Source organism: Saccostrea cucullata, unplaced genomic scaffold (assembly GCF_032062105.1).
Source record: "Saccostrea cucullata isolate Sc308-1 unplaced genomic scaffold, CSIRO_AGI_Scuc_v1 ctg4312, whole genome shotgun sequence".
In the NCBI taxonomy this organism is placed as follows: domain Eukaryota; kingdom Metazoa; phylum Mollusca; class Bivalvia; order Ostreida; family Ostreidae; genus Saccostrea; species Saccostrea cuccullata.
Window position 1 is genome coordinate 16,911 of NW_026933389.1, and position 15,047 is coordinate 31,957.

A 15,047-nucleotide genomic window follows, 5' to 3' on the forward strand; every position below is an offset into this window, starting at 1 on the left:
AAATACGTCGCAAAAATGAACATGGATGATAAGAAATCGAATGAAGACCTTTTAGGAGAGCACAACTCTACATCAGTTATAGAATGTGCAGCACGTTGTCAAAAAGATTGTAGCTTCTATGGGTTTAATCCCGAGATGAAGAAATGCCGTACCCATAAGATGATTTTCCCGTCGGGGATGTCAAATGAGGATGGCTGGAGATACTACTCACATGACTGTATGTAAAACTGTAATTTTTCTTTATTTCATTTGCCACAAATTAGATTAATAATATGATTTTTTCGTCGATTAAATGATTAATTAATTTTAATTAATAGTCTTTTCTTATTTTTTCTATTCACTTCAATTTCTGTTGTCCGCTTCGTGATCGGGAGGCCCGGTTTCGATTCTCGATCGCGGCGCCGCGTCATACCTAAGACGTAAACAAAGGTAGTGACTGTTCCTTCGCCAAGCGCTCGGCACTAGAAGTGAAAGTCACGGGTCTTTCGGATATGACCTTAAAAACGTAGGTCCCGTGTCACGGTAGGCGTTGGCACGACAAAGAACCCTCACTGCTCAATCGCCCTGAGTGCCGAGTATAGGTCTAAATTTGAAGCCCTTCACCGGCATTGGTGACTTCTCCATATGAGTGAAAAATTCTCAAGAGGGACGTTAAACAATATACAATCAATCAATCAATTTCTGTTATAAGAGCATTCTTAACAAAATCTACATTGTAGTTGACTAACTTAGTTTTAATTAACAGATAACCTTAATCCTTTTAGAGAGCTATAATAAAGCATTGAATTCATATTTTTGGCTGTCTTCGGTCCTAAAACACACCTGGCCGTGCTGACAAATTGAATACCGCGCGTTAGCGCGGTATGATAAATTTGTCGGCACGACCAGGTGTGTTATAGGACTGAAGACAGCCAAAAATATGAATTCAATGCTTATATTTACATTCTCTAATTTTCCATCTTCATAATTTCTTATTTCGTTAATCTTTAATGTGATTTTAGCGCCCTTCAAAACTGACGTGGTTAATAGACGTAAGAGCCGCTTGTGACGTCAGATGACATTGCAAAGTTAAATAACGCAAACAAACATTGAGAGGCAAAAAGTGACAAAGTATTTTTAAACGCACATTTGTAGTATTTTTACATTAGTTTAATAGGGTTATAGTTTTAAATTAAATTGAGTCAAAACATTGTACATTTCGTTGTTACTAGATTATGGAAAATGCATGTAGTTCCTTTTGTGTATTCTAACGCGCGGTGACAAGGCTTCGCTTGTGTTATAGAAATTTGAATGTCATGGAATTCTAATGATTTTCATAAGGAAAAATACACGGAATGTAAATATTGTATCTTCTTTTATGTACATGGCATGATTCCAGTATGATTACTATTACTTATTTCTGTATATTGTATATACAAAGTTTGATTATTTTCTATTAGTTATTTCTATGGATTGTAAGTTTTTTTTCTGCTTAAGTCATTCCAATAGACTGTAAGGATCTTCAATCAGATGGATACTTTAATTCAGGAATCTTTGAAATATATCCCTATGGAACCATCACCAGTCCTGTCCAGGCGTACTGCGATATGACCACAATGGGCGGTGGATGGACGGTTTGTTGTTCATTTAATATTAAGACACATTATAGAATTTATTTCACACTCAATGTTTTTGTTGTTTGACAGTATATAGATTGATATGAAATATGAATAATTTTAGTTTATATCATACAAATTGATCACACAACAGTTTTAACAATGGTTTGCTATACGAGTTAATTTTAAAGGCAATCCAAAAGAGAATTACTGGATCCCTAGACTTTAACAGGACCTGGACGGAATATAAAAACGGATTTGGTTCACCGGAAGAGGATGTCTGGATTGGTAAGTGTAAATCGCTTTCAAATAAGAAATTTTATTCCTGCAAAGGTCGAAAAAATACGTCTCAGGTAACAGACTAAAGCGTAATAAAGATCAGAATTTTAGATAAGGTAATATGTGTTCTACGATATTTACATATCATGTTAGATTGATATATCAAAAAAGAGAAAAGAGAAGAGAAGAAAATCGTTAAGCGGCATATTTTTAAGAGACAATTTTTTTTTCATTACTGTCTATAGCTAAGGACAGTAATTTGAGAGTTCATTACGGTATATTCATACTTATAATAGAATTAATTGTATTGCAAAGGGTTTTTCAGCTGATGTCAAATATATCTTAATACAGGAAATGATGTAATCCATCAATTAACAAAAGAAAACACCTCATCCCTGTATGTTTCCATCACTCTCCAGAATGGTACAACGCTTTATGAAACGTACGATTTCTCTGTCTCTAACGAAGCTGGAAAATACCAACTCTTTCTTGCAGGACCTGCCACGGGAACTTTAGGTAAGTGTATTCAAGTTCTTACAATTAGGTTCAAATTACGTTATCGTCATAATCACAGTAAAACTCTGTTAGTACGAACACGAATATTGTGAATTTTCAGATATAGCTAAGTAATCTTGGATCCCAAGCTATATAATTTAAAGGAATTTCTTATACGGATATAACGAATAAGGGATAGAGCAAAGTAATTTCATAGGTCCCATGGACTTCGTTATAACCGAGTTTTACTGTCCACTTTTCTGTATTGACAGGTTATAAAATTATTGAAAAAAGATAAAGATGCGTTTTCATCTTGTATTCTGTGTACGTTCTTGATTCCACGCTAATTAAACTTGTTTAGTTTAAAGTTTGAAAAGCCAAATTCAAATTACCTCAATACGTTTCACATTTACAATACCAATGCTTTATTTAATGAAAATCTAATATTCCAAAACATTTACAGATACATCATATCTTATCTCGTTATAATTTTGAATGATTTACTGCGCATTGCATTTTAAACACTTTAAATATATGGTCTATAACAGCTTTTATTTGTTTACATTTAATAATGTTTTCATATATTTTCAGTGGCGTTTACCTCCAACCCCAGCCCCCCCCCCCCCCCCCAAAAAAAATAAATAAATAAAATAAAAAATAAAATAATAATAATAAAATAAAAAAAAAAAACATTATCATAATTTAAAGGTGTATTACGCCTGGGGTTAGGTGTTATACTAGAAAGTATGCTATAAGTGTAACAAGCCTGCAGTTTATTGTTACAGAACAAAGGATGCCATATGAATTGCTCATTGTTTTGATGTCTTGTTTTTTTAAAGGTACTTGAACACAGATTTGAGGTCAATATGTTCTCTATAATATTACGACTTATATATTTTAATAACATTTCACACAAAAATTAACTAAAAATATTATTCCATTTTTAAGTTAGTGAAACTTCAAATTTTTTGGCGGGTCTGATTGACACATCCTTACACTTTCACAAATTTTAACTTTATTTGTAATCGTCGCCCGCGTGGCGCAGTGGTTAGAGCGTCTGCTCTATAGTCGCGGAGTAAGGAGTCAATCCTTATGGGGTGGGTTCGAATCCCACTGTGGGACGTGGAGACCGGTCCTTCGGATGAGACCGTATAAACCGAGGCCCCGTGTCGCAGTAGGTGCTGGCACCAAAAAGATCCCTCACTGCTCAAAGGCCCTGAGTGCCGAGCATAGGACAAAATTTGTAGCCCTCCACCGGCAAGTGGTGGCGTTTCCGTATTAGTGAAAACTTCTCGAGAGAGACGTTAAACAACATACAATCAATCAATCAATCATTCCTAATCCTTAGAAAAAGTAGCAATCTTGTTGTGTATTAATGAAAAATATAAAAACTTTTATCTAGAAAAATAATTTTATTCAGAGTAGAAATGTTAGAAAGCAAAACTCCTTCACAAGTATCGTCATTCCGAACAACGAGTTGCGTACAGGGTCTAGCAAATCGAGCACACTCTTGTTATGTACACAGTTTTTGTAAACAGTTCTGTTATTGTTGATGTTTATAATTCACCGGGTGCGTTCAGTTAACACAGTCTGCTTACCACAACTGTACAGACTGATAATATATTGCGTGTTTGTTTTGCTTTCGAACATGTCCACTCTGAATTTTCTGGATTATAGTATTAATATTTTTCCTTTATACACAACAAGATTGTCACTTTTCCTAAGGATTAAGAATAAAATGAATTTGTGAAAGTGCAGGGATGTGTCAATCAAACCCGCAAAATTTTGAAATTTTAATATCTTTTAAATGAAATAAGATTTTTAATTAATTTTTATGTGAATTGCTATTAAAATATATAAGTCATAATATAATTCGCAATATTATAGAGAAAATAATAACTATCCCTCTTACAGGAAATACCATGTTAAACAGCGTATCTCAGACGTACTTCAGTATTAAGATTAATATGATGTAAATTATAGTAAATAATAATTATCGCTGTTATTTATCATCTCTTATTCTGCAGGCACCAGTATGATAGACACCGAGGATTCTAAGACCGCCTAGATAAAAATTATCGCTTTTTCCAGCAACTAAAACCGTCTATCTTAGAAGTACCTTACAATTAGATCACGGTAGTTTGCGTACCTATCAATTAAACAGAACTTTTCAGTAAAGAAAAACTCTTATACCTATAAAAATAACACAAGGAATGCAAACGTTGTCCTCGACGCCACTACATGACGTTTCAGGGCGGTCCATTTACCCCCCCCCTTAAAAAAAGTCTTGATTTAACAATCATACACAGTGAACCAGAGCTAAAGATTTTACCATCAGATACATCTACTTGTTTGTCTATTGTGAAAAATAAGTAAAATATATAAAACTTCACCATGCTATATAGGCAATGAATTTTTATTCTTTAACTTCGTGGGGCATGAGACAGACAAGGGTTGTTATTTTTTTTTATATCTGTGGGAGAGTAGGATCCTAACCCAAATTGAGGTATTTTCAATTTTGGAGACGAAATCTTCAACAAGTAGAAACAAGAGATAAAAACAACATCATTGCACAGTTGTACACTTTGAAAATATACTACTTCAGTAAAAAAAAAAAGAATTGGAAAACATACAACATTATTATTACTTATTTAAAATACACTCTAGGTTCATGTGAACTTTCCTGGTCAATATTTCGCTGTTGTTATGACAAGTTAGCAAGATACAGATGCCATTTTATAGGACATGTACTAATACCTATATATATTGAGGAGGTATTCACTAAGTTGATATAGAAGCCGTCAGGAGGTGGGGGTGGGAGAGGAAGGATATATATACTCACCATCAATAGAAACGCAATACCCTTATTTTAGAGTGAAAATTATATACATGTTACAACTATGTACCAAAAAAGTTAGGACATCTTTTACTATGCCAATCATCAAATAAAACAAATAAAACATCCCCCTTCTGGCTATCAGTCATTTTCAGGAAATAAAGGCATCACATCCGGTAAAGAAAGAAGGATTTTAGTACAGTACTTATGATTATCAGCTACAAAACCTTAAAAACTCAAAATATTGATAAAAATTTCATTAAAAATGTTACATTTTGATTTCTGTTAAAAGGGCTAAAGAGCAACTTTCGGTAGTGGAAAGAAATTCATTCAACCGTTAAATAGTTGAAAGTAAAAGTTGTCCTAACTTTTTTGGTACATAGTTAATTTATATAATTTTCAACCTAAAGTGAGGGTGTTGCGTTTCTATTGACGGTGAGTATACTTAGGGATTGATCAAGTGCTGGATTCGTGCCCTAAATTTCAATTCAGCCTTTGGAGGAATAATTATCTACATAATTGATTTATTGACCTGATTACTCAAATTTAGTTCAGGTGCATGTAATACATGCATGAAATTATTAAACACTTGTAATCCATTTAAACACTAGATACTGTTATGAGACCGTGATACCTGCACTACGGTGTTTGCCTTTAAATACATAATCCTTTACTTTAGGATTTCCAAGGAAAAAATCAAAGTAATTTTATAGAATTATTTTACACAGTACATGTTGAGTATAAAATCCTCAGAATCTGTGACTGTGTGACCTTTGGCTCAGAGCCTCTTATGTGCATTTTATATGCTTAATTCATTACCAGTCTGAAAAAAAAAGAATTAAGTTGATGCAATTTAGATTTTGATTTATGTTTTGCCCATAATTAATTTTTTTTAAAATTTACTAATGTCCCCCAGACACCACACAAACACACCACAGGCGTTGGAAGCATATTGGAAGTGGGAGGGGTAATTGAAAGTGGGGGGCTAAACCAACAAAAAAAATCAATGCCTATATAATGTCCATGCTTGCAAAAAATCATTTCATTTATGCGACGGAATCATCCAAGGTATGCCGAATGGGATAGCACATGGTGCAGCAATGTGGCATGTATTCAAATAATTCATTTTGTGTTATAATTGGATTATATTTTATGAAGTTTACAGGACCTATGACAGTAAGTACAAGATTAAGCATCAATTTGGTTGAAATAAACCGAAATGCAAATGATATGGTTTAAGTTCAAAAAGGGTCAAAGAAAATCGCATGCCACAGTAGAAAAATTTCACAACGTAAAGTTATCTCACGTTGTCGATATGACATTCTGTTACTGGTGCAGATCAAATTTTTTTTTCGGGAGAGGGGTTCACACATAAGTAAAAAAAAAAATTTTCCAGCCCAGAATTTCCTGAAAAGCAAAGAAAAAAAACTGAAAACAAACAAATGAAATAAAAACAATGATAGTGGGTCGTGGAATCAATGTTTTCTAAGGAGGAGGATATCCAAAGTCATTTTTATTTGCTTCAGTAAATAGTCTTATATAAATGAGAAAAAAAATTCACAGGGGGGATCAAATATCCCTAACAACTCCCTGTCTCTGAAATTACAATATTGATCTTGTGACTCCAAATAATAGAATTTTCTCGATTTGACAACATACATAATTTGTTTCATGTGCTTATATGATATCTGTTTGGCTGTTTGTCCGCAGAAACTTTAACCTTGCCCATAAGTTTTAAGTAGGATGAGCTATAGATACGGTTTCCTAATTTCATAGGTTAATCCCCTGTAACAAGACCTTTCATTTGGGCATCACCAATTTTGACCTCTTGATCAATAGATCTTGACCTAAATTGGATTTTTACCCATTTTTACAAGAACAATACCAAACTTTTATCTTGGCTTAAACTTTGATTAGTAGGTGCTAGGGCTTTCATGCTTACCATGTGTATATGCTATGAACTTTTAACAGGTTAGTATAAATATATGTGACCTTGACCTTAGAGTTTGACTCACTTGAAGAAACTTTACCCTTGGCAAGTAACTTTTAAACAGGAAGTATTAGAAATTATTATTTCGCATGTGTATTCCTTGTGACAAGAAATTCTTGATACCAACAATTTTAACCCTTTGACATTTGAGTTTGACATACATCTGAAAACCTTTGCCATGAGCTTCCATACGAGGGCATCAGTGATTCACAAACACATTTTGTCTTCATTTTTTAAAATGCTGATGTCTCAATATTAGGGAAAAATTTCCGAGAGAGATGTTTTCATAACAAACAAAGAAATCACTAAATAAAACCATGAGAATGTTGGTCGTACATGTGTCTCTTATTCTCCCTTGAATCAGAAATGATGATATAAATATTTTTAAAATAATTATCTCGAAAGAATAAGCAATTCAGAATGGCAGTATCTGTCATGGCTTTATTTTGTTTAAGATAGGTTATTACATAATAAATCAATGGTATCAAAACAATGGACAATGCTCAAGTATTATTGCAAGTGTCAATGAGTAAGCGCCGATCCTCAATCTGGCATTTGGCGCCTACGGTTTGCAGAAACGGAGCCATATGGTGCTGACAACCCTGGAGGGTAAACAGAAGTTGCCAGCGATGGCTTGATCAAAATCGTCGAGCGGAGAGGATGTGTGTGTAAGCGCATTTATGACTTTGGGCTATTTTGGAAATTTGGTTGAGGACAGGGGAGTTATTGCGCTTAGGCTATTCTTCTTCGATAACTGGCATTTACTGCACATGGCGGTAAATGAAATTATTATAAAAGGTTAAATGGTTGTGCATCTTAAAATTGACTAAGTTCTGTGTTTGAATTAGCTATAAAAGTTCACTGGCTTTATTTTACTACTCAAAACACCTTGATTAACTGTTTTCAATTATACTGTTTTCTAAAATTTTAATTTTTTTTTTTCAAAAATGGAAACATGTCATACATTTTCAGCTTATCAAAAAATTGCATGAAAAAAGCTTTTTAAGTACTGTAACTTGTGAATTATACATTTTAGCTTTTTTGAGCTTTTCTGGTTTCCTTATCACATTACGTCTGTCGTCTGGAAACATTTTACATTTTAAACTTCACTAGAGCCACTGGGCCAATTTTAACCAATTCACATAGAAATATGTACATTTGTATTTCAGTCTGTCCATCTGTCACAATAAATTTAACCTTGGTCATCACGGTCATATCTATTGATTGCGAAAAGACAAGGCATTCATATTAAACAAACGTTTTAGTATTTACCTGTGACATTGGCATGGTTTTTTTTATATCTACGACCTTGAAGTTTGACCTACCTGCAAGAAAATAACATTGTTTTAAATTCATCATTTTCAAAGAGAAAAGTTAGGGCATTCATATTATACATGCATGTACATTAAATGTCATTATTTTAAATTCATCATTTTGAAAGAGAAAAGTTAGGGCATTCATATTATACATGCATGTACATTATTAGCTGTGATAAGACCTTGAAGCTTGACCTATTTTTCAATACTATTGCAGTTGCTTATAACTTTTGAATAAGAGGAGATATGACTTTCACATTTGACATGTACATTACTCGTTAGAATACAAGAGGTTTCCCAGTATGCCATGATTTTTTGATTCCGAAACCTTACTGCAAATCTACAAGACACCACCAACCATCTCCAAAAAAGAGGATTAGGCCACTGAGAAAAACGTGGAAGGAGTTCAGGGAGGACAGGGGTTTTTGTATAAAAAAAAAACGTCATTTGTCGACCCCAATTTGATCCCCCGGGAAAAAATCAAAATTCCGAAACCTTACTGTACATCTACATGACACCACCAACCATCTCCCAAAAGAGGATTATGCTACTGAGAAAAAAGAAGGAGGAGTTCATAGAAGACGGGGCTTTTTGCATAAAAAACGTCATTTTCTACCCCCATATAACCCCCCCCCCCCCCGCGGACAAAATCAAAATTCCGAAACCTTACTGCACATCTACATGACACCACAAAGCATCTCCCAAAAGAGGATTAGGCTACTGAGTAAGATAAAGGGGGATTTCAGAGAAGACGTGGCTTTTGCATAAAAACGTCATTTTCCAACCCCAATTTGACCCACGCGGCAAAATAAAAATCCCGAAATCTTACTGAACATCTGCATAACACCAGCAACCATCTTCTTAAAGAGGATTAGGCTACTGAGGAAAGTGTAGGAGGAGATCAGGGAAGGCGGGAGTTTTTGCATAGCAATCGTCATTTTTCGACCCCCATTTCACCCCCCTCCCAGGAGGGGGGGGGGGGGGCAAAAACAAAATTTCTAAACCTTACAGCACATCTACATGACACCATAAACAATCTCTCAAAAGAGGATTAGGCTACTGAGTAAAATGAAGGGGGTTTCAAGGAAGATGGGGCTTTTTGCATAAAAATCGTCATTTTTCTACCACTACTTCACCCCACGGTTCAAAATCAGAATTCCGAAACCTTACTGAACATCTACATGACACTACCAACCATCTCACAAAGGTTTTTTAAGCTAATGTGAAAAATGTAGGAGGAGTTCAGGGAAGTAAAATGTGACATGAGTAACAACAATATACCGAACTTTCTTCAGAAAGTGCAGGTATATTAATGTACTAGAGTAAAAGACCCTCACACTTTATATGCATTATTCTATCGCTATGGGAATAAAAGAGTGTCCAAGGCACATGTTATGTACCATAAGGAGATATAATAATGAAAATCAATTCAGAATGTGTTTTTCTATGATTGATTAAAAAAGAGAAAAAAAAATCTTTTTTTAATCAGTAAAATGCATCATACAGTAAGTCAGTATATGCAGTATTACTCTAGTATGTTCCCCCTTGCCTCTCGCTCTTTATCCACAACCCCATATATGCAATCCCGTCCCCTCCCCGTTTTAAATTTTATTAAATATCTACTGACTTGTCTCTGGTTTCTTTTCGCATATGTTCTCTATCATCTAGAATAGCATTTTTTTTGCTCACTTCAGACAGTTTTGTTCCTTTTGAGTGAATGGACCGCCCGAGACGTCACGTAATGGCGTCGGGAACAGCGAATATATTTGAGCGAAGTCGTAGAAAAACATCACCACTGCTGCTGTAAAACATGCTTTAAAAGCATATGCATCAAGAGGTAAAACAGTGGTCCCGTCCGAAAATATTGATTTGTCTTTTATGATTTTCGATTGACAGTTGATTGTGCGGTGGCCTCGATATTAAGCGAGGGGTTCCCCGGTTACATAAAGTGCGTTGCACTCCTTTTTTATTATTATAGGTATTATGTATTTTACAAGTTACTGAAAATGTCGGTAAAATTAATAGGTATGCGTACTCCTGTAATTAGATAGAAGGTATATCAATCAATTATCTTTGTGATTCCCTTTACAGGTGATGCTTTGTTAGACACACAGGATTTGATAACGTGACCGACCCACATCAATCCCCATTGAAGTTTATGTACTTGTTATTTATTTCTTGATAAATGTGATATTAGTTGTTTGAAATAAGAATGATGTGATTTGATGAAATGACCATGTAAAAAATTTAATTGATAACTGTAGGCGACAGTATGATAGACACCGGGGATTCAACAAAAGATTTGTCAGGGATGTACTTCTCCACTATGGACAGAGACCACGACAGATGGGGTGATGATAACTGTGCTGTAAGATGGGGAGGAGGAGGAGGCTGGTGGTATAACTCCTGTAAACGATGCTCCCTTAACGGTCCCTGGTCCCAAAATTCGAGGGGTAATTCCTGGTATACTGCAGTTAGGGATCCTCAAGAGATAAAAGAAACTCTCATGATGATAAAACCTCACTGAAAACTTTATATGATGAGTTCATGACGTGGTTTATATTATTGTTCTTTAAGTTGTTTGTGAAGTAACAACATTCAGTCCATTTTGAAATTTTCTTTGATGTCTGTGACGTGTTGGACACGTCTCTTATACTGTAATGCACATAAAATATTAAATATATTATGAATGGGGATGACGTAATTATTCTAATCATAAAAGATTTATCGGTGTTATATAACGAAGTAATAAAGTTATTATCAAATATATATGTTATATAATAAAGTGAAGCTTGTTTTTATTATTTTATTATTTTGTTATGGATTTCTTCCTATATTCTTATTTTGAAATAAAGTTATAGGAATATTATCTAATAAATTTATTATCAAGTCTTTTTACGTAATAATGTTTTTATCTATTTTTTATGCTGATGTATTGTGTGGTACTGTTCCGTGTATTATCTCCTATCATTATGTCGTTGTATTAAAACTTGTACACTGGTATAACCCATTAAAAAAGATTAACAATGAAACTGCTCATATCATTTATCATAACGATTTAAGAATTAATCACTCAGTGAAATGCCGACTGACTCTTTTCATACTTATTGTTAGTCCATTAATAATACACGGAATTGTAACGGATTTTTCCGTTATTTACCGATCATGACAAGGAGCACATCTCGTGTTTGAACGGTCAGCAGGGGATACTCACTCCTCCATGGCATCTGATCCTACATGTACCTCTGATGTTTCGGAGGTCCTAGTCTGCTCTGCGACTATTTCGTATTGTTTTATGGACTTTGATAATGAATATTATTACCTTAACCACTATATGCATAGTAAATAGAAATGTTGAACTGTTTCAAGATTTATTTATAGCTATATTTTTGCGTAATCATGAAACAGTCGAATTGTTTACTAGGTCACAGAATGAACTGTTGAAAGCGGCATCGTGATATTCAAGCGTTTTGATGATCACGATATCACTATTTACCTGTTATATAACTAATGAAACTTGAATAAAACACACAAACAATCAATAATTCAATTTGTTAAGTATTACTTTAAATAATTAAATATTAATTAATCTTTATATTTTGTGTTCAGCTGATGAATAGACTAGTATATGAATAAACAGTTGTTAAGGACCCTCTCCACACAAGGGGATTTTTTTTTTTTTTTTGGACATGAAGAAAAAAATATATTGTATAAAGGAGTTAATATTGAGCCTATCTATTTATTTTTCACTGTATGGTGCGTGGCATTTACCCCCGGGAAAAATGTTCAAAGACAACACAGTATCACTGAATAGAAATAACTATTAATTACTTAAATAGAGAAAATACATGTAAATAACATGATCTGTTAATTTATCTTGGCCTTTTAAAATGCTAAGAATACAAAAAAACAAAGAAATAATTACAAATTGAGTAATATATTGTATTTTTTTAATTTTTTTTAGAATTTAGATCTAAGGGCAGATGTCGCCCGCGTGGCGCAGTGGTTAGAGCGTCTGCTCTATAGTCGCGAAGTAAGGAGTAAAAATCCTTACGTCGCGGGTTCGAATCCCACTGTGGGACGTGGAGACCGGTCCTTCGGATGAGACCGTAGAAACCTAGGTCCCGTGTTGCAGTAGGTGCTGGCACGAAAAAGATCCCTCCCTGCTCAATGGCCCTGAGTGCCGAGTATAGGACAAAATTAGCAGCTCTCCACCAGCAAGAGGTGGCGTCTCCATATGAGTGAACAATTCTCGAGAGGGACGTTAAACAATATACAATCAGTCAATCACTTTAATCTTCAATTATAATCTCGTATTTTTCGTTTATTTATTAACTATACACGCCATATAAAGCTATAGATATTAAAAACCTAAACAAAAACACACACACACACATCCTGTACACAAGCACTCCTCAGTTTTGCTAGTAATCCCCCCCCCCCGAACTTTCAAAAACTTCGTCTGAGCACTAGGGTCTCCCGAATACTTCTTAAAATAGTACAATACAGTCGGGCTAATCTAGGGAAATATTTTATAAATAAATATTGTATAGAAGTAACTTAAAAGTATATATTAATATCATGTTCGAACCTTGGTCAGATACGTTCAAACCATGGTAAAATTCGTTCAATAAATTAATCGTCTAGTTACTCGGAACTAAAATCTATTTTTGTTATATATTTACACTTGATTAAGCCCGAAAGGTTAAAAAAAACCTTTCACATTGACAGTAATGCCCTAGACAATTGACATTCGGAACAACAGCTTATTGCTTGCAAGCAAATCAAGAATCGTCAGAACCATGGTCAGTTTGCCCTATCACTGGGGACTCCGAAACAGAATCAAGAGTGTTCATCATAATGTGACGGTCGGAATTTTCTCGTTAACAATTCACACAAGAATATGTAAATGGGATAATTCTGCTTGGAATTATGCTCCAGAGGATTGATAAAGTACTTCGTAGCTGCAGATTAAATGTGCGTGCATGTCTACATGTACATACGGCTTGTATGGTGAATAAATGTTCAACTTCACATCATTTCTCGATTTCAGTTTGAGTTTGTCAACATGTGTCCAATTTCGATGGGACGCACTAAAAACCGGATATACTAAAGACCTGATATTTAATTATTTTAAATTAAATGATAATATTGAGTACTTTAAATGACTTCTTTAAAGACTTTTTAAGTATGATGTATTATGCTATACAAAAATTCATTTGTTTGGAATATTTACTGACAATTATGAATCAGGTCAAATCAGGTTTTTAGTATATCAGATCTTCAGTACCTTCACATTTCCCACAATGCCGCGCGTTGTTTACAAACAGGCCCCGAAAAATACAAGTGTCGCAACAGAATTAATTTCTGCTATATATTCTTACCAAAAAATGCGCAAGTTTGAGTAGATGTAACTAATTCAAAACAAACTTCTGAGACGTTTCCTTTTCAGATCTTGTAAAACCATTCTTTATAAAGATTTTAGTACCAAAAAATACATAGCCATCCAGCACGTCACGCAAGTTTGTTTCGGTCGAAGTCGAGCAGGTGCTTGAAAATCTAGTCCAGGGTCTAATCACTCCCCACTCTTGACAGTGTATATAGAAAAATCAGCACGCCCTAAATTTTAATAAATCTGGTCAATAAAGGAAGTTTACATGTTGTTTTTCATCTCATAAAAAAATCAGCTCCAGTCTCGTATCAAAATGCTCGAATCGGAAGGAAAAATTCCGGGATTATTTTGCGTCATCCATGAATTTACGTGAAGCAAAGTGTAATACTGTTATGACACCTGCATTAAAATGCAGAAAAATCATTTTGATTTCACCTTTTGAAGGAAGCGGAAGATTCTAATAATAATAATAATAATTTTTGTCTTCTATTGGTTGGATTGCTAAAAAATAGCTTCATTTCTGACATCCTTTTTAGCCTATGAGTGCACATAAATGTTAAAAAAAAATGTATTGGAAATATTTTCCATGTAAAATCTTCTACAAAATGAAAATCAATTATGCCTATATGAATAGCATTCTATAATGTTGATTTTAAGAGGGCCATAAATAACTCATATTTATATATATAGTCATTTGAAATCAGAAATATTTCTTTCTTATTTGCAAACACTGATAATGAAGATGTCTGGAAGTAGACTAAGAATAAATAGTACTTTATCTTTTAACTTATTACAGTGGAACCTGTTTAATCCGACAGGTGGGTAATACTCTTAACTGTGAGTTAAGTCATACGATTTCATTTATCTCGCCTCTGATGTTTCGGAGGTCCGTGTTTGCTCTGCTCCTATTTTGTATTGTTTCACCGATTCGATATTGAATACTGTTCGTTATCTCCATATCCTTCTTCTATATATGACCGTTCACGGTAGCGCAGTCGGTAGAGCGCTCGCTCCGTGATTGGGAGGTCGTGAGTTCGTATCTCGGCCGCGACTGACCTAAGTCGGTAAAAAAATGGATAGCAACTGTTCATTCGCCATGCGCTCGCCACTTTGAAGTGAAAGTTACGGGTCCTTCGGATGAGAC

General features: G+C 34.4%; 1 protein-coding gene across 1 annotated transcript; it reads left to right on the plus strand.

Annotated features, from left to right (window-relative positions):
• The first annotated feature begins 15 nt into the window (after positions 1-15).
• Positions 16-11,038, plus strand: LOC134238158 (microfibril-associated glycoprotein 4-like). Its single transcript, XM_062720274.1, has 5 exons — positions 16-217; positions 1,477-1,613; positions 1,787-1,883; positions 2,226-2,390; positions 10,776-11,038. Exons 1-5 carry the CDS (start codon positions 16-18, stop codon positions 11,036-11,038), a joined length of 864 nt encoding a protein of 287 aa, XP_062576258.1.
• Positions 11,039-15,047: the final 4,009 nt, after the last annotated feature.

Coding starts and splice junctions, on each gene's coding strand:
- LOC134238158 (XM_062720274.1), top strand. CDS start 16: ATGAACATGGATGATAAGAAATCGAATGAAGACCTTTTAGGAGAGCAC. Junction 218..1,476: donor GAGATACTACTCACATGACT/GTATGTAAAACT, acceptor TTTCTGCTTAAG/TCATTCCAATAGACTGTAAG. Junction 1,614..1,786: donor CAATGGGCGGTGGATGGACG/GTTTGTTGTTCA, acceptor TTAATTTTAAAG/GCAATCCAAAAGAGAATTAC.